This window comes from Lolium perenne, chromosome 4 (genome assembly GCF_019359855.2).
Source record: "Lolium perenne isolate Kyuss_39 chromosome 4, Kyuss_2.0, whole genome shotgun sequence".
In the NCBI taxonomy this organism is placed as follows: Eukaryota; Viridiplantae; Streptophyta; class Magnoliopsida; order Poales; family Poaceae; genus Lolium; species Lolium perenne.
Genome location: NC_067247.2, coordinates 330632230 through 330651171, shown reverse-complemented (window position 1 = coordinate 330651171; position 18942 = coordinate 330632230). Strand labels below are relative to the sequence as shown.

At 45.4% G+C, this 18942-nt stretch overlaps 2 protein-coding genes and 1 non-coding gene across 3 annotated transcripts; 2 read left to right on the top strand and 1 right to left on the bottom strand.

Moving 5' to 3' along the window:
• Nucleotides 1–1174: 1174 nt before the first annotated feature.
• LOC127297813 (U1 spliceosomal RNA) lies at nt 1175–1334 on the top strand. The gene has a single exon (XR_007849502.1). It is a non-coding gene; the product is annotated as a U1 spliceosomal RNA (small nuclear RNA).
• A 3548-nt stretch (nt 1335–4882) lies between these two features.
• Nucleotides 4883–7750, top strand: LOC127296453 (G-type lectin S-receptor-like serine/threonine-protein kinase At2g19130). Its single transcript, XM_051326530.2, has one exon. It carries the CDS (start codon nt 5044–5046, stop codon nt 7519–7521), a length of 2478 nt encoding a protein of 825 aa, XP_051182490.1. The 5' UTR covers nt 4883–5043; the 3' UTR covers nt 7522–7750.
• A 74-nt stretch (nt 7751–7824) lies between these two features.
• LOC127296452 (uncharacterized) lies at nt 7825–18414 on the bottom strand. Its single transcript, XM_051326528.2, has 11 exons — nt 17897–18414; nt 16147–16404; nt 15795–16037; nt 15550–15699; nt 13540–14996; nt 12054–12127; nt 11792–11873; nt 11590–11715; nt 11344–11450; nt 8707–8861; nt 7825–8286 (listed from the first exon to the last, which is right to left on the bottom strand). Exons 1-11 carry the CDS (start codon nt 18353–18355, stop codon nt 8044–8046), a joined length of 3354 nt encoding a protein of 1117 aa, XP_051182488.1. The 5' UTR covers nt 18356–18414; the 3' UTR covers nt 7825–8043.
• Nucleotides 18415–18942: the final 528 nt, after the last annotated feature.

Here is an 18942-nt window from a genome sequence, read left to right as displayed (position 1 = left end):
AATATCATTATAATAAAATATATATAGTTTCTTAAAAATGCATAATATAGTTGGTCATCTTCCTCATCCATTCCCGAACCATCCTCGGATCCTATTAATATGGTTTCCTTCAACCCACACACATGAAAACATTTGGATTTCTATCCGATCAACACCCTCGAGCCACAAAGCGTGTGTCTTTTTTTGGCTCGCTAGTCTTTTGCCGGATGGGATGATTCCCAGCTCGCCCCCCTCCGGGGCCATCTAATGGGGGACGATTCCTAGATTGACCCTCTTCGAAACTGTGAGATGGGGCGCGTGGGTATGTTGAGTTGAGGGTAGAGAGACACAACAATGAGCCCTCACTTCTAGCAACATCGACCCATTCCCGTAGCATCGTCGTCGTGCTCGATACACCTCACAACACCGCCCCGCAACATCTTCACACCACAATTTTGGTTTGAAGCATTGATTGCCGCGACAATGATACCCAACACTCGCATAGCTTGCCTACTAGCTTCGTAGATTCCCCGCGACCTTGCGCCTCATCAATCTTGGCTTGCAGCACTGCCGGTTGAGGGTGGCCGACTTCCAACAGTATGTCATTCAACTTGCAACAATGGTGACCCCGACTTGCACCTCCACATATCCTATCTTTCATGAGTTTCATCAAGGTTTATGTGGCATCCCAAGCCAGCTTTTGCACCAGTGTTGGCCGACGTTGCAACAATAAGCAACGGCTGGCAATGGTGTCCTTTACGTATTACAGTGCTCACTATGACTTTGAATCAAGAGTGATGATTTACAACGGCGGACAAATTACCATGACGAGGAAAGTTATATGTATTACTACACTAGTACTAGTAAAAATAATCAACCAAGTAGATTACGAGCATAAACATCAACGTGGTGTACTGGTCTCTCTTATCGATAGGCGTTCGTTAGTTCAGAATCATCATCCATTGCTTTGATCCCAGCCGAGGAAAACAAGACGTTCGTACCTGGTGTACTGGGCCGAGTCATCGAAAGCACACTTCTTATCTAGCTTCCACCAGAAACAGGCCCATGATACGACCCACCACCGTCCTCTCACGGCTGCACAGGCGATGCTCTTGTTTTAGTACCACCTCGGAAGCCGAAGGAGGATGACGCTGGGAAGCTGGCTATATAAGAGGCGCCCGGTGCCACGTTCAACTCACTTACCTGGACGGGGTCTACGGCCGATCAAGAAGGGTCGTGGCCTAGATTAATGGCTAACATTGCACTTGGTTAGTGCGTTGGTCTACCATCTCCCCAAGTGGGAGAGTGGACGTTGTAATTTGTGGTAGAGGGGGTACGCGTCCGCGCGGCCCCTGCCAATCTTTAAAATTAAATTTTCGTTCTTGGCCTTCTATTTCTTCCATGCGAAGCTGCTGTAATTTACAGTTTGGTCCTTGTGGTCTACCAGGCACGGCGTCAGGCCGATATTTTCAGTCTGACGAGGTACGGCTCACGACAGCGGTCAGCAGAATTGCGACTGCCAACTAACAACAATAACTAGGTTTCCATTGTATCGAGCAACAATTTCAACTCTTGATGATAGGACAGGGCACATCGTCCAAATCAGCGCAACAAATTTCTCTGGATCTTCCTTGCCGCTATGCCCCTTGCTCATGCTCATCTCTGTTTCGGACCTTATCCATTGTATGTCATGTCACATCCATTTACTACGGTTGGGTGAGGTCGTTTGATTTGATCCGACTTCACTTTGGATGCTGCCCTCTCTGCAGTTGATCGCTGTGGGTTCAGTGCGTTCATTCGAGAGCACTGTCGCCGAGCCCGTCTGTACTAAGACATGGTTCTGGGTTTTGTGACAAGCCAAAAATGAGGTGCACGGTTGAGCAAAATCACACCCTCTGTTACAAAATATACTTGATCACCGATCATCGCCTGTTTGTACTAGAGTACATTGCAAGTGCTTCCGCACGTGCTGCTATTTTTTTGCTCGTACTGTCGCACACCACCTGTGCTATCAGCACGCTTCCATCATCTCAAGTGCTCCATTAATTTTCCATCTGCACACACTGTGATTGGTCTTTTTCGTTGAATAATCGGGACAGGATTTAATGCGGGCGGGTGAAATGCCTGTATCCGACGGATGACGCCCTGATGCGTGTGGAAGACAATATCAGCACGTACGTACTCCTGAACCCCGATGAATCTTTTTCCCGTTCTTCTCGTTCCCCTCCAGATCTGGGCCGATTGGCCCCTCTCCCTCCCTTCTCCGGCGATTGCCGGCGTTGTGGCAGGTGAGGGTCCCCTCCCATGTACAGAAGTAGCTAGATTTAGGTGTTTTTGGTCTGGTTTCGGCTTGATGCCGGTCTGGAGCGCTCCGCCGCCGTGTTCAAGCTGCGGGTGGTGGTCTGCGATGGTGCTCTTCATGGTCGTGGCGGCGAGGTGCTGCGTGCGGCCGGCGAGAGCAACGTCGGCGTCTCCGTTAATAAGCTTGAGTAGGTCCTTTGGTGGATTCGGTGGTGGCAGCCAAGAATCGAGCTCTACTCTTTTCACTCGTCATGGTGACGAGAAAGGTATGGATCTCCATCCTCGCGGCTGCTGCTGGATGAATCTGCAGCAGGGGAGTGGTGAAGCTTCTCTTGGGAGTGCATTCACGGCAGCGTTGCGTTCGTTGCCGTCTCTAATGGTCGAACGGCGACCACTCCCACCTCTGTTGGCGGCTTCGGTTTCTTTCGGCCGGCGACTGAAGGCGACGAACAACCTCCAGGCTACCATGCCAAGGAGGCCCCTCTGCTCCACCACAGCGAGCTCCCGCTGCCCCGCCCCAAGTGGTTACGTCCCCGGCGACGAGGCAGTTGACTGTGGTGCGAAGATTCGTTTTGGTGGAAAAGGAGCTGGACCCGATGGCGCTTTTCTGGTTAGATCTAGGGTCTTCTGTGAAAAAAGTGTGGACCTGTTTGCTATTTCTTATTTTCTTAGGGTCCTTGATGTAACTTGTAAATCCACCGACGATATGATATGAATGCTTCTCGGTCCTTCGGGACCAGCCCCTGTTCAAAAAAAAAAAAAATGAATCTTAGCTGCATGATTGGATCTCCTGCCGCTGCCTGGGTTGATGCTGAACAAATCTTCATATATAGCGACACCAAACCTACTGATAGCAAACATAAATTTATGGTGAAGTAGGCTAGCTTCCAACTGACGAGGAAAAATGCGAGACAAAACATATCACAGAGAAAGGACTGGAAATGACTGTGCAACAAAAGCATAGTAGGTCGTAAGTGCTCCTCTTGATATTTGCTGTTGTTTTCGGCGCTATTATGTTGGAACATGACATGAGTACTTGTTGACTTAATCACCTCCGAAAAGCTGTCACGTTTGTCAAAATATCAAAAGGTTTGAGGGTTTACTCTTTGGAAGTACCGCAACAAAATTGTGCAAAAAATTGTGCTAAATCATCGATACTTAATTTGGATGGTAGGGAGTACAAAATTTTCAGAGAAAACACATCGGAGAAAGGACATTGGCTCCTAGCTCTTATCTAGCGGAAGTACCACTACCAATGCTAGGCTCCGTAGAAAGGACATCGGCTCCTAGCGCCCCCTACGCATTAGCGAACCTACGATAAATGAAATATGAATTATTAGTTATATTAGGGACGAGCTCATGCTTCCTCGGTTTCCTATCCGATCAGAAATCATATACTTGCTAAAACCAATCCAATCCACAAAAAGCATCATAGTGTAACACTTGTTAAATTCGATTGAGTTCGAAAGCACATTCCCTTGCTAGAGATATTTTTTTATTCATCCCAGATTGTGTGAATGCGTTCACACCTATCCCAAGTGGGTATAGTTACGTGGTTATGTAATCTCTTCCTATGCGAGGTTCATTGTATTAGAGAATATAAGGAAAGGCTTGATACATCTATGTCTAGCTCATGTCGATCTTCGTGTCATTTTTTCTTTCATTGGATCAGTAGGATAGTCCACGTTGCTAGGATGTGTGGGTCTGGTTAGGTTGTGACCCTTGATCAAACCATCCGAGCAATGACCTCTTCTCAAAACAGGCATTCAATGTACGGACCATCGTCCGCTTGTCTTTGGGGGATACCGAAATATCATCGACATGCACAAGTCCATATTTGTTCTGATCATTGTACTGTATGCACCTTCTTAATTAGTTGTCTGCGTTGTGTTTACGCCTGTTGTCATCTTGATATAATTACTAGAAGGTATTAAAAAAACATACACACATGAGGAATGCCTTTGGCATTTTTTTGTCACATTCTTCAGGCTCCGGAAACGATTCACAATCTGCTGACTGGGTGTCACTTTTCTCATTTTTGTATGGTTCGAGGTTCTCCACTCAGCGAGCAACGGAGCAAGCAATCTCTTACTCAGACATGACATCCCCAGCACAAGATCGGCGGTAAATCTCGGTTTCTTCGCAGCGGGATGCTGAGCTCAAGGCCCAAGAACCTTCGACAACAACAACAAAAAAATCGTTCAAGCAGTTGTGACTCTGGTAATCTTGACGTTCTCTCACCATCAATCTCGTTAGAGCAAGAGCATGAACAATGTCAGTCGGTGCTGAGAAATTACCCGGTAACCGATGGATGTAGAGAGGATCAAGGAGGATCCGAGAGAAAGAGGAATAAACGTGGTTTGCCTTCAGTGAGTCTATGTTAGTTTCTACCTCGAAAAAAAAGTCTATGTTAGTTTTGTTCTTGCTTACGTGTTAAAATTCTTGTTGTAACATAAATCTTCTCCATGCTTCTTAATATAAGCCTTTTTGAGTATTCTGAAGAAAAGTATTCTGTCAATCTCATTGTCTCCATCAGCTATAGGTGTATGATGGACTCGCAGGTGTGTCCCTTATTTTGCTATATGCTCGTGCACGAGTCTTCTTTGTAACCCCAAATTTTCATACAGACAATTTACGCTAGAAAGTGGAATGATGGCCAAATTATTTCAGCTTGCCATAGCTCAGCTATTTATCTGAATCAGCTGTGAGTAGAGACAAACCAATCATAAGCAGATAGATAGTTTACTGAATTTGCGTGCCACAATGCTCCTCCTTGTGTTCCTGCTCTTCTCCAGCCTACAGCTCTCCACGACGAAGGCCATCGACACCCTTGCTCTAGGCCAGTCTCTCCCATGGAACGAGACGCTGGTGTCCGAGGGTGGCAACTTCGAGCTCGGCTTCTTCTCCCCCGGCAACTCCGGCAAGCACTACGTCGGCATCTGGTACAAGAAGATCTCCAAGCAAACGGTGGTGTGGGTGGCGAACCGGGAGCACCCGATCGTCAAGCCGTGGACGTCCCGCTTCATGCTCAGCATCCACGGCGAGCTGCTACTCCTCACAACGCCGTCGGACACTTTGCTGTGGTCGTCTAACGCGTCCTCCCGTTCGCCCCCAAGCACCACCGTGGCCACGCTCCAGGACGACGGCAACCTCGTGGTGCGACGGAGCAACGCGACGTCGAGTTCCGGCGACGTGGCGTGGCAGAGCTTCGACCACCCCACCGACACCTGGCTCCCCGGGGCCAGGCTCGGCTACGACAAGGGGGCCGGCGTCCACAGCTTCCTCACGTCGTGGACGGACAACGAGAACCCAGCGCCCGGCGCGTTCACCATGGAGATCGACACGCGCGGGCAGCCCAAGTTCGACCTGTTCGCTGCTGCTGCCGGCGCGCGCAACCAGTACTGGACGACCGGCCTGTGGGACGGCGAGGTCTTCGCGAACGTGCCGGAGATGCGGTCCGGCTACTTCGCTGGGTTCCCCTACGCGCCGAACGGCAGTGTCAACTTCTTCACCTACCGCGACCGGACCACGATGATGGGCGTCGGCAACTTCATGCTGGACGTCAACGGGCAGATGCGGCGGCGCCAGTGGGGCGAGACGGCCGGAAAGTGGATTCTCTTCTGCTCGGAGCCGCACGACACCTGCGACGTCTACGGCTCGTGCGGCCCCTTTGGGTTATGCAGCAACGCCACCAGCCCCGCGTGCCAGTGCCCCGCCGGCTTCGCGCCGCGGTCGGAGCAAGAATGGAAACTGGGTAACACCGCCTCCGGGTGCGAGAGGAGGAGCCTGCTCGAGTGTCCCAAAGACGGCTTCCTGGAGCTTCCGCACGCCGTGCAGCTGCCCAGTGGCTCGTCCGAGGCCGCCGGAGTTAGGAACGGCAGGGACTGCGAGCGCTCCTGCTTGAAAGATTGCTCCTGCACCGCGTACGTTTACGATGGAACCAAATGCTCGATGTGGAAGAGCGAGCTCGTTAACTTGAGGGCACTCTCGACTGACGACCAAGGCGGTAATCCTGGCATCGCCGGAGCTGTTCTTCACCTCCGCGTCGCGCGCTCGGAGGTGCCGGCGTCGTCGCATACGCATTCGTGGAAGAAATCGATGGCGATCCTCGGGGTCGTAGTTGCGGCCGTGGTGGTGCTGCTGGCAAGCATTGTGATCGGGGTGTCCATGGCGGTGTTGCTGCGGAAGCGTCGGGGGAAGGGGAAGGTGACGGCGGTGCAGGGCTCTTTGCTGCTGTTCGACTACAACGCCGTGAGGACCGCGACGAGGAACTTCTCGGAGAAGCTCGGGAGCGGGAGCTTCGGCACGGTGTACAGGGGCACGCTGCCGGACGCGACGCCGGTGGCTGTGAAGAAGCTGGACGGGTTACGGCAGGGCGAGAAGCAGTTCCGGGCCGAGGTGGTCACCCTCGGCGTGATCCAGCACGTCAACCTCGTCCGCCTCCGTGGCTTCTGCTCCGAGGGGAACAAGAGGGCGCTCGTGTACGACTACATGGCCAACGGATCACTGGACTCGTACCTGTTCAAGACCGGCGGCTCGGCGGCCTCGGACGCCAAGGCGTTGAGCTGGGGGCAGAGGTACACCGTCGCGCTGGGCGTGGCCAGGGGCCTGGCGTACCTGCACGAGAAGTGCCGCGAGTGCATCATACACTGCGACATCAAGCCGGAGAACATCCTCCTGGACGACGAAATGGGCGCCAAGCTCGCCGACTTCGGCATGGCCAAGCTCGTCGGCCACGACTTCAGCCGCGTCCTCACCACCATGCGCGGGACGCTCGGGTACCTCGCGCCTGAGTGGCTCGCCGGCGCGCCGGTCACCGCCAAGGCCGACGTCTACAGCTTTGGCCTCGTGCTGTTCGAGATCGTCTCTGGCCGGCGCAACAACGCGCCGACGGAGAAAGGAGGCTACGGGACGTACTTTCCGGTGCACGCCGCCGTCTGCTTGCACGGCGGCGACGCGGTCAGGCTGCTCGACGAGAGGGTGGCCAAGGATGCGGACATGAAGGAACTCGAGAGGGTCTGTCGTGTTGCCTGCTGGTGCATCCAGGACGAGGAAGGCGACCGGCCGACAATGGGACTCGTCGTGCAGCAGCTTGAAGGAGTCGCCGATGTCGCCTTGCCGCCGATCCCCTCACGGCTCTACATGCTGGCAACGGCGAACGCAGGCGCCGGTGGAGGTGCACAGGATGAATTTTATTCAGAGAATAGTACTAGTAGCATATTAGCAAAAGGAGAAGAGTAAAGACTAAAGGGTAAAAATTAACCAACTGGAGTGAATATTACGCAAATATTGCTTGCGTAGATCCCATAATACTCCCTGTGTGTGCGTCATATCATGGAAGTTTGAAGGAGCAGTGCTCTGTTAGGATAAGCCAGTATCTTTGTCAAAGTTGAGAGTGCACTATTGCAACTGAAAGTTTTGTAAATTCCTGAATCCGGATCAATATAGTACCGTATTACACCTGTTCCTATCCATCCTTTCGACAGTCACGCCTATGGATGAGCAATCCAGTAAACTACTTTACCACCCACAACACTGAACCAATCTTCAAAACAGCTTATTGCCAAAATTGCATTTACACTCATCACTCCATTTACTACAGTTTTGTACAAACTATAAGATGGGAACCAAAATCTGATCACTCAGAAGAATAAAGGAAACACCCACCTAGAGAGCTAATGAACAAACTGTACAGATTAACAGCTACATACACCCGCCAAAAAGAATGAATGAAATCACTAAATACTTACAAGAACAAACACATCAGGATGTACACTTTACAGGTAACGTTGAAGCTGCTGCTGCTGCAGAGTAAAGAGCCTTAAGCACAGAAATGAACTTCAAAAGTGTGTCTTCTGCGAACCACTTTAGTTTCCATGTATGTATTGCGCAAATTTCATCTTCCTGCTTGCTCTGTGAATTTATAGTGCTACTGTGAGATCTTCCTTCATGTACATGTTTGTCCAAAATCAGTGTCAAGCATTTCTTGTCACGCCGATCCACAACCTAAACACAGGAAATGCAGTCAACAATTAGAAATGTTAACTAAATAATATCAACTCTTCTAACACAATGAAGCAATATATTTAGCTGGTACTGCATTACGGCTCTAAAGAAAAGTGAGGATTGCCTGTTAGAAGTTAGCATGATAAGGACAATAACAATACAAGTTCGGAGACCAGCGGTACACATGTGCTTAACAGCTTAAGAATACAAAGTTCAATCTCGAAAAAAACAAAAGAAAAGAATACACAAAGCCACACTAATGCGTACTCCATAATAGACAAGAAAAAATACCCCAATTACCCCATTTTTGGTAAGGGAACCATCTTTTGAGGGAACTGCTTTGTGAAAAGAATACATTTACATTGATAATGCAAAATAACCTAGATACATTGGAAATTTCGTAAGTCAAGCACAACTCACCACTTCTTTAATACTGTTGATTGAACAGCATTCATCAATTGAAAAATATGGAGGATGAGAATCATCAGGAAAGCAACCAAACTGATGTAGGTTCTCAATGCACACAAATATTGACCCTTCAGTAACAACAAGGGATCTAATAGCTAGGGATTCCTCTGCAAAACAGAAATGAACATTAATTCAGAAATTTCTAACTAAATGAATTAAAAAAAGAAAATGTCAAATGCACAATACAGAAAGGACTTGGGTAAAATGCTTTAATACATTCAAATGATACAACCAATAGCCCTTGTGTCTACCATTTCAAACCTTCTGATTGAATTACTATTACAACATAGAGAGATGCAAATAAAATGATATGCAATCAGCAATAGATGGATGGCACAGGCTCACCGTATGCCACCAAGTGCCTCGTTATAGCAGATGCGGCATCATCAATATTTGGTCACGTGACACATGCCACTATTAAATCGATTACAGAATTAAACAAAATGGACCCAGTTAAAGCCAAAATAAACATTTATGGATCCCAGTTGATGAAATTGAAAGATTGGCCGCACATCTGAAGTTTCAAGTAAAGACCCGGGGATAAAAATACAAAAATACCCTGTAAACTACTCCCTCCATTTCAAAATAATTGAAATTCTAGTTTTTTCCCAAGTCAAGCTACTTCATGTTTGACCAAGTTTATAGAATATGTATTACCATCTACAACACCAATTTAGTTTTATTAGATTCGTTATACAATATATTTAATTACTATATAGATTTCACGTTGCAAACATTGCCACATTTTTCTTTAAATCTGGTCAAACTTAGACAAGTTTGACTTAGGTCAAACCTAGAACTTTAACTATTTTGGAACAGAGAAAGTATTTAATAACAAATATTTAAATAATTTAGCCTTCCATTTAGTAAAAATCAACTAACATAACAACCCAGGGAATGGTATCTACTTTGCAAACTAACATGACATATTTATGTAGAAGTCCCTTGAGCTCAATGGGTGCACGTTGTGTTTCATGATGGGGTTGAGTCCACAATGAATCAATTCCTAACTACCACGATCGTACTGACTTCACTGAACTCCACTAGAGATGATGCTACAGAATTAAAGTTTAAGACTTCGTTTTTGCATATTTTTTTACACTGGGCACAAAAATGGGTGCATCCTGGACAGTACTCCCTCCGTTCACATAAAATTGACGCGAGTGGTGCATAAAAAGTAACCTAGGGACGTACGTATCTCACGTCAATTAAACATGAACAGAGGTAGTATATCACAATGATTGTATAAGATGGAGTTTGGGTGTGCGGCTCACTGGCACTGGCGGAGCTTCCTTAGGGCCAAACCGGGCCATGGCCCGCCCAGCTATTTCGTCAAAAAATTGTTAGTGTATTATTGGCCCAGCCCACCAGCTTCTAGCCCCAACCCTTCACGCTACCTTCCAGATTCCAGAGTCCCGATCTTTACATGTCTTCCTGGATGCGCTCGTTTCCGAACGCTCCCAGATCGATGTGGGCGCTTGGCACGGCCGCTCGCTACTTCGCTAGATCTAGAACACAAGAACAGATGAGAAGCCAAAAGCGAAGGAAGCAGCAGCATGGTAGACAGCCGCCGACCGCAGCGAGGCCTGGTGTCACCGGACTGCCGGATGCATGGGGCAAGGCTCCACCGGCCGTAGGTCCGGCAGCAGACCAACGATGGAATCGAGCCAACGAATCATGCCCCTTCTCATCTCTAATTTCTTTGCCACCTATTTTTTTCTTTCCCAAATTTGTAGCTATCAATTTGACAGCATGATATCTTCTATTCTTCACTCAATTTGTTTCTTACATTTTACAAATTGCACAGTTACATCCGTGAGAAAGGCTAGTCAGAGAAGAATTGATTTCTTTAAAGCAAAAATATATGAAATAAGTAGTTAATAAAGGTTTTTTAGCACCAGCAGCCTATCCTTTACCACTGCTTGAATTGGAACAATAATAATAACTAATATCTAGTAAAGTGGTATGGTTTTAGAAAAAATAAATCGTGCTCTCCTTTAACTTGGCCCGCCCATCACTTTCTTTGAAGCTCCGCCACTGCTCACTGGCCTAATTGTCAATGTCTCGACGCGATTTTGAACAGTAAGCATTAACAATATTCACTTAGAAGCTTAAAAAAGACAATATTCATTTAGAAACAAAATGATTTGGATGGTGTTACTTATTAAGATTCATGCCCCAACCAGTAGAACCGAAAGTTCGAACTGATGGAGAGAAGATGGAAAATCCACATATGCTTCCATATGTCACTCGATAGGGCCTACACGTGATAGAAAGAGGGCAAGAGCATTCTTTATTAAAATTGCAAAAGCCAAGACTTGAACCCAAGACCTGTGCTCTCATACCATATTAAGCTTCATGCACCAACCAATAGGACCGAAAGTCCAAACTAATGTAGACAAGGTGGGCAATCAACATACTCTTAGCATTACTAAACTTACGATCATACAAATGACGAAGAAAGAATATGTATTATTTTGCAACGGTTGATGTGTATCAATCATGGCTTTGATGGAAAAAAAAAAAACATGACTCAATCCAGATTCCATAGACAAATAGAGTAATACTCCAGCACCCAAACAACAGTACCTTCGGTGTCGTTCTTACAGAACATCAACATGGAGTAGAGAAATATTCCCATCTTCAAACTTTCAGATATACATTTCTCGAGCAATTTAACTTGGATCTTCTCCCAACTGCCATTTTAATTACAGAACAAGGCATACTCAGAAAATTAAATAAAAAGGGACAATAACCACAGGTAAAATGCCTTCTTTGTTTACCTAAAAGGGAAGGTATTTGCTCATGGTACAATAGAAAGCTAAATAGACAAACCTTTGCAAAGATACCCCGCTAGTTAACTGTGGAAAGCTGAACAGATTTAAGAGCCAAAGCACATCTTGTGCTTCTTTCGAAGTACGTGTCAAGAAAAGATGAGCTGTATCATCTGCCAAGTGTACCCTACGATATGAAAAAAAATAAGTAAAGCCTAAGATCAGCCAAATATTAATCAGTAATTATTGATATGATAATTAACCTTAGTGCTTGTAGACCCAGCCCAATCATTACTTTCTCCAGATCTTCAAGCCTATAGCAGCCCAAAACTCTTGGTAGGGTTTCTGTAAATTACTAGGTATGTAAGAATTACTGATGCAGTAGTAGAATAGAGACATGAGAAGGGAATCTTCTGTTAAAAACTAAAAGATGTAATATTCCAGTTGCATGGCCAATGGTCTAACATAGACAAAAGCAAACAAGAGAAAAAAACTGCTGATAAAAAAAATGCGTAGAAAACCAACCTTGTTCATCTTGAGCCATATCAACCAGCAGAACATATAATTTATTTTGGGAACTTCTCAACAAGGCTACTTCTCTACACAAAGCAACAATACACTAGTCAGGTACGGTGCCCTGAAAAAAGATCATGCACGCAGACAGGCTTTCAGAACTGCTGCTCAAGTTTAACAAAACTTAAGCCAGCATGTACTGAACATATTTGAGGATTAAATGCTACAAGAAAATACTGAAAATGAAACAAATCCAACTAAACTTCCTGTTCAACAAGGTGCTATCGCTATGTGCTAACTGCACATTGTGCATTGAAGTACTTTGAACTTTGAATCATGAGAATATAACTGGACATTATGCAATCATCTTCTATGTAAATATGCAATCAACGTTCGTGATGCATACAAATGGTAAAGACAGTGGAGTCAAGTACTTTGAACTTTGAATCATGAGAAATATAACTGGACATTTATGCAATCATCTTCTATGTAAATATGCAATCAACGTTGGTGATGCATACAAATGGTAAAGACAGTGGAGTAAGGATTCAAGTTCCCATATATTGGATCTATTTGCTTCTGAGTTAAAAAGGACTTATTCATGAACAATACAAACTTCTTTTTTGCAAATAAAAGAATGTTGGTTTGCAGTCCTCCTCCCTCAGTGTCCAAGGTTCCAACGATATTACATCACTCACCTCTGGGGGTATAAATAGCTTCTTCATTAAGACAAGTTTTATGAATCAAATTGCACACTCCTAAATATCATCCCAGGTGGGTGTCTGACATGTCATATTGTTATTTAATTGAAGTAATAAAATATACAAAGGCCCACATGCATGGCGTACAGCCATGTCAGGGTGTTTGCATGAGCAGTGTTCTGATACTTTGTATAAGATTATTCATCATCATTTAGATAAATTGTGAGCATAAATTTCTCTTAAGTGAGCACATGAGCACAAAAATGCACTATATATGGTTATGATATGGATATGATTGCATTCACTACTCCAAAGCACTAATGACCAGCTCTCCCCTAAATCACAGGTTAAGGTAAAGACCGTTCACACTGCAGATAAAGAATGGTTAGTACTTTTTATGCGTCATGGATGTTTAGTTTCCAAAACACATTATAACAGGGAAAATAAGTACAACCACATTAATCTGATATTCTGCAATTATTCCTAAATTCGCAAAAACTACAAGAAAGAAGAAATCCATAATTGGACTGACAAGCTTTATATAGGTTCGACAAAATATATACTCCCTCCATCTAAAAATAGGTGTCTGACTTTTGTCTAGATACGGATGTATCTACATGCATTTTAGTTACATCCGTATCTAGATAAAGTTGAGACACTTATTTTTAGACAGAGGGAGTACTTACACTCCGTGAGTCGTTTGATCAAAATGAACCAAAACATCAGTCTCACAAATGTACTTTATGTAATGCAGATACTTAATCAATGTTACATAACATAGGTAAAACGACTCTAACCTTTGAACTAAAACGCTTCCATCTTGAAACATGTATCCACAACAAGCTCCTTGTTCACATATTTCAGACTCTTCATTGTTAGCGACTTCCATATTAAAGAAATCCTCTATAAGCTTGTACTTGTTCCTATCAGTATTACATGAAACTGTATCCGCACCAATAGATAAGTTGTTCTCGTGCAAGATATTTGAATTATGTTTTTCTGAGATTTGATCCTTGAAACTAGTACTTCTGCTCATGTCGTTGCTCAAATGACCATTTGCACCCACTGAAACCCCCTCATCCACCTCACCTCCATTAGCCTTCAGAAATCCTAGTTTAGTGCCATTATGATTCTTAAAAGTAGAAAGTATCCTCTTCATAAACTTCTGCTTACCATTTTGTCTAACCAAATGGCCTGAATCTTGACCTAGATGTCCATTCCTCTGGCTCCTGTAATCTGGCTCCTTAATACCAAACTCTGTGGCATCTTTAAAAATCAGGTCATCTTCTGCTGTACAGTCGGACATAATATCCTCGCGTGAAGAAAATTCCATCCCATCCATTTCCTCATTATCACTGTCTGCATAAGGAAATGAAGCCATTTGACCATTGAGGGCAAGCCCCATTTTTGTCTGGACTGCTACGCAATCATCTTCCGAATTGCATGAACATAAATCACCTGAAGAGTCGTCACTGCAGCTGCTACCACTACCAAGAGAACCAACACACTGGAAATCTCCCGAACTCTGCAAAAATTCTTCCTCCAGAAAAAGTCTACGACGTAGAATGTCTTCCTTAAATTGTGGGGGTGAATGTGGACTAGGATATGCCAAGGATGGACTGGGTTCTATCAACTCGCTTATTGCACTAGAGTGTGTTCCATTTGTATGCAAATTTCTACCACTACTTTCCACCTCCGAAAAAGAATCTGAATGTGGGGTGCCCACAAATTCTAGTGGAGGAAGCGGTAGGACAGAATTCAAGTGCACCTTTGAATCAATTTGCTCAGCACTCGCCTCATTCAAGGATTCAGTAGTGATACCATTAGCACCATTACATGCATCCTCTGTGAAAGACAATTCAGACTCCAAAAGGTTTGAGCTGCTACCACCTTCTGATGTCTTTGCCAGGTCTGTGACACTCTTTGAGCTCTCCATGTGCATTTTTTCTCTTTTGATTTGTTTATTCTGCCTTCCATTTCTGTTGCTAAAATCACCATAAAGACCGTCACCTTCTGTGTCCTCCATATGTTCATCCATCCACTCCTTAAATTCACGCAGCCAATCAGTGGATCTTTCTTTCTTCATCAATTCTGCTGTACTTATCAAAGAAGTAATTTTTATGTCATTATCAGCAGCGGCAGCTTCATCCTTCTTAGAACTAGCACTATCACGGGGGCTAGACTGCTGGTCCACACCTTCATCGCTAAGACTTCTCTCTTCCTCTACAATACATGCAAGTCGGGAAATCTTTTTCTACAGTAAATACAGGTGCAAGCAGAATATCATTAAAGTTGCAAGTAAAAAAAAATCATTGAAGTTATCATACAATCATACAATGTCACATTTAGTTGCGTTCAGGATACAAATGCAGGATGCCAAACTTGTGTTGAATTATTTCAACACTTTCAAGATCCAATAGATGGTTTTGTAGTGCATTTATAGAAATTAACATATCGTACAGCACCATCTAGGCTGAACCAAGCGAAAAAGGAATCCTGGTAATATATGGAAATAATGATTCCCCATTGCACATGAATATAATGTATATTCAAGGGGAATGAAGCATAATGCCAATTTACTAAACAACAAATATTGACTTGTCTATCCTCCAGAGAATAATAAAATCAAAAGCCTTGACCGAGCAAGCTTGATATTTGGTCTGAGATGCTGATTGTGATATACTCCCACCATCCCATGAAACTTTTCTTAACTTTGTCCAAATTTAGATGTATCTAGACATTAAATTTCATGGGACGGAGGGAGTATAATAGATCAACCTGTGGCACTCAGTAAAAGAGATACATACCATCATAGAATTTGAAGTCTCTTCGTCCTCATGATCATCTTTTGCAGGAAAATAAAATCCGTAACCAGCAGGTAGTTTTTGTCTGCTTGCAAACAATACTTGCTTTTCCCAGTATTCTTGTGTGTTCATACCTTTATCATCTAACTTCAACTGAGGCAGAAAATAGTATAGAACAGGGCGTTCATGTTACTAATATTGTGGAAGAGGCTGAATTATTTTTTACATGATTGAACTAAAGAACTTACATTTTCTGAATTATGGAAGAGACTAAAAACACGTGCTCGATACCACCGAGCACAGCAGATTGGGTTGCCTTCCAGCCATAGGTTCTGTAGCAAAGACAAGCTGCCAAGAATTTCCAACTCTGAGAAATTTGATATGATGTTGTAAGACAGATCAAGGCCTACAAGTGACTTGAGATTTTCAATCCCATGTATTGTAGTTAAAGCATTGTTTCTCAGTACAAGTTTGCCAACTCGACTGCAAACCTGCAAAAAAGTAGCATGTACTCAGACGGCACAAATAACGACAAGAAGCCTGTCCGTGTTGTACACTTGTACTATTTTAAATTTGAACTGAATTAGAAAGGAAATTTACCTCATTCAAGGATGAAACAGAACGCAAATGATTAAATCCAAGGTCCAGATTTCGCAACTTTGTACATTTCCGCAGATTATCCACCTTTGCAAACTGGTTCCGACTAAGATCAAGAGTTTCAACCGCAGGTAACAATTGCAACGATTCGTCCATGAGCACCAGACCATTAGAAGCACATGAGACATGTGAAAGCCGACTCCATACAGGAGAGTCCTTGACATCCATCACTCTACTCACGAATACATGCCTAAGAGCATCCTGCAGTATTGCAAAAAATAACTGTTATGAATCTCGTAACATTCAGTAGGAGTGCTTAACAAGGAGCATAAATTACAATAATCTCTCGATTAATTTCCATAAGAGTTGCCCTTTGAAAAACGAAGTACATAAGATGCGTAAATAAACATTTTCAGCTGCATACAAGTACATGCATGAAAAATCCATCAAGAAACCAGATGGCTGCACATCCTTCTAATCTCGTGGCTTAACTAATTAATGCAGCATGTGCTAGAGGAATACCTATTACAGTAGCATTATTGTGATCTCGGTCATGTGCTACAACAGTTGCATTAGAGCAGTACTGCGAGGTACCACAGCATCTCTACTTCAACAAGTAAATGGCGCGGACTAAATTGGTAAATTCGCATAAAACTTGGAAGAGCAATACTGAATGACGAACTAGATACACGAAGAAAATCCCACCAGATAGAGTGGAAACATCAGTAAGCATAGAAGTACTACACTACCCAGGCATGTTAGCACCAGGAGCACGGCAGATCACCAATAAAGTTGTCAGGAATCTGCTGTCTAAATATAACATGGTATTTTAATGCATGCACTGGAGCCGGCCAGATCCTAGGAGCATAGTATTAACTACGGGCCATACTGTAGCTAGCGGGTTAAATAGCTGTAGATGAATCAAACAGCAAACGTACACGCATAATTCACAGCTCAGGGTAGTTCGTAGACTCTTAGTTTAGTAGGCTACGCAATAAGTAGGTGTCACCATGCGAAAACTGTCACAAACAACAAATTACGTAGCAATACCGTCAGAATTACTCAACTTTTTTTTTTTGAAGTTTCGCCGCCCGGCTTTTATTCAAATGACGACAAAATATCTGATTGAACAGGCTCAATCAGAAAATCAGGGATAGGTTCAAAACTGATAACAGAAGACTACTCGACTGGGAAACATGATATGACGGTAGCTCTACTTCAGATGATAAATGGAGCGGACTAAAATGGTAAATTCGCACCAACATCGGAAGAGGGATACTCAAAGACAGCCTAAATACACCAACAGCATTCCAACAAACCCCACCAGAAAGACAGGAAACATCAGTAAGCATAGAGCATAGAAGTTTCATACTATTACGAAGGTATCTTTGCACTACTAGGAGGACGGCAGATCACCAACAAAATTGTCAGGAATCTTCTGAATAAATATTAGCAGAATATTTAATACATCCACTGGAGCGAACCAGATCCTAGGAGCACAGTATTAAGTATGGACCATAGTACTGCAGCTCGTGGGCTGAATAGCTGTAGATGAACCAAACAGCAAACGTAATACTGTACGTAATTCACAGCTCAGCGTAGTTCATACTAGGCTGTTAGTTTAGCAAGCAGGTGATCATAATTAATACAGTAAGTAGGTGTCACGAGGCGAGAATTGTCAGAAACAACAAATTACTGTATGTGGTGTCGTCAGAATTATTACTGGAGTGGGGGAGACGTGGGATAATCGCACCGTGGAATTGTGGCAGACGAGGCTCTCGAGGGTGTGTCGGAGGTCGAGCAGGCCCCTGGCGGCGGAGGTGGAGAGGTCGCATCCCCGGAGCTCGAGCACGCGGAGTCGCGCGAAGGGCAGGAGCGAGAGCGGGGCCGGGTCGCGGGCGGGCCCCGCGGCGAGGACCTTGAGGGAGGTGAGGAGGCGGAGGATCCGGCGGAGCTGCTCGAGCGCGCGGTGGTCGCCGAGGTCGGCGACGTAGGCGCGGAGGTAGTCGACGGGCGCGCCGGCGCCGACGGCCTCGAGCTCGCGCAGCGCGTCGAGGCGGGAGGCGACGTAGTGGAGGCCGACGGGGTGGAGGCGCAGCGTGAGGGAGCCGTCGAGCAGCTCGCCCGCGTGGGTGGCGACGAAGCGGACCAGCAGGTTGAGGTAGCGGTCGCCGGTGACCGGCGGGGCCGCCCCGGCGCGGGGCGTCGCCATTGGGATCGGGGGGCTAGGGTTTGGGGGCGGGGCGCCGCATCGGCGGGGCGGGGGGGAGGAGGAACGGCGGCTGGGCGGGGAGGAAGGAGGATGGAGGAAACGCACACGGCCGCGCTGCCTGCTATGATTGAGGTCACGCGGGGTGGGGAAGGCGACGGGGGGAGGGAGGGGGTTCAATTTGCAAATGTGCAATGCGACGCAATTGCGATCAATTGCAGGTACCCTGCCTGCTGGATGGGTGTCGTCAGTTTCCCTTTGGTTTCGCGGATTCTTTTTTGACGCTACAGAAGAAAGAAACTGACGGGATCGCCTGTCTGGCTTTGGGTCCGGCCGTCCGGGAGCTGTGCTGCCTCCGCGTGGCTTTGCAGGTTGGGTTGGGACATCAGTTTGTCTGAGCATCACTTCATGACTTCACAAACACACAACAGTTTTTTATAGAGCAACCACTTCGAAAATCAAGTTACACGAAGCAACACGTGTGAAATCTAAAAGATAAGAGAAATACAAAACGAACCCTAAGGTTTCTGCAACCACCATAGCTAGCGGTCGCCGCCCAACTCTAGCGCCGCCGAGACGGACACAAGAAC

Excerpts from the sequence above, each read along its gene's own strand:
- LOC127296453 (XM_051326530.2), top strand. The coding sequence starts at position 5,044 with ATGCTCCTCCTTGTGTTCCTGCTCTTCTCCAGCCTACAGCTCTCCACG.
- LOC127296452 (XM_051326528.2), bottom strand. The coding sequence starts at position 18,355 with ATGGCGACGCCCCGCGCCGGGGCGGCCCCGCCGGTCACCGGCGACCGC. Across the intron at positions 11,451-11,589 it reads AGCGGGGTATCTTTGCAAAG|TTGGGAGAAGATCCAAGTTA; the intron begins GTTTGTCTATTT and ends TTAAAATGGCAG. Across the intron at positions 8,862-11,343 it reads CTGTAAGAACGACACCGAAG|AGGAATCCCTAGCTATTAGA; the intron begins GTACTGTTGTTT and ends TCTGTTTTGCAG.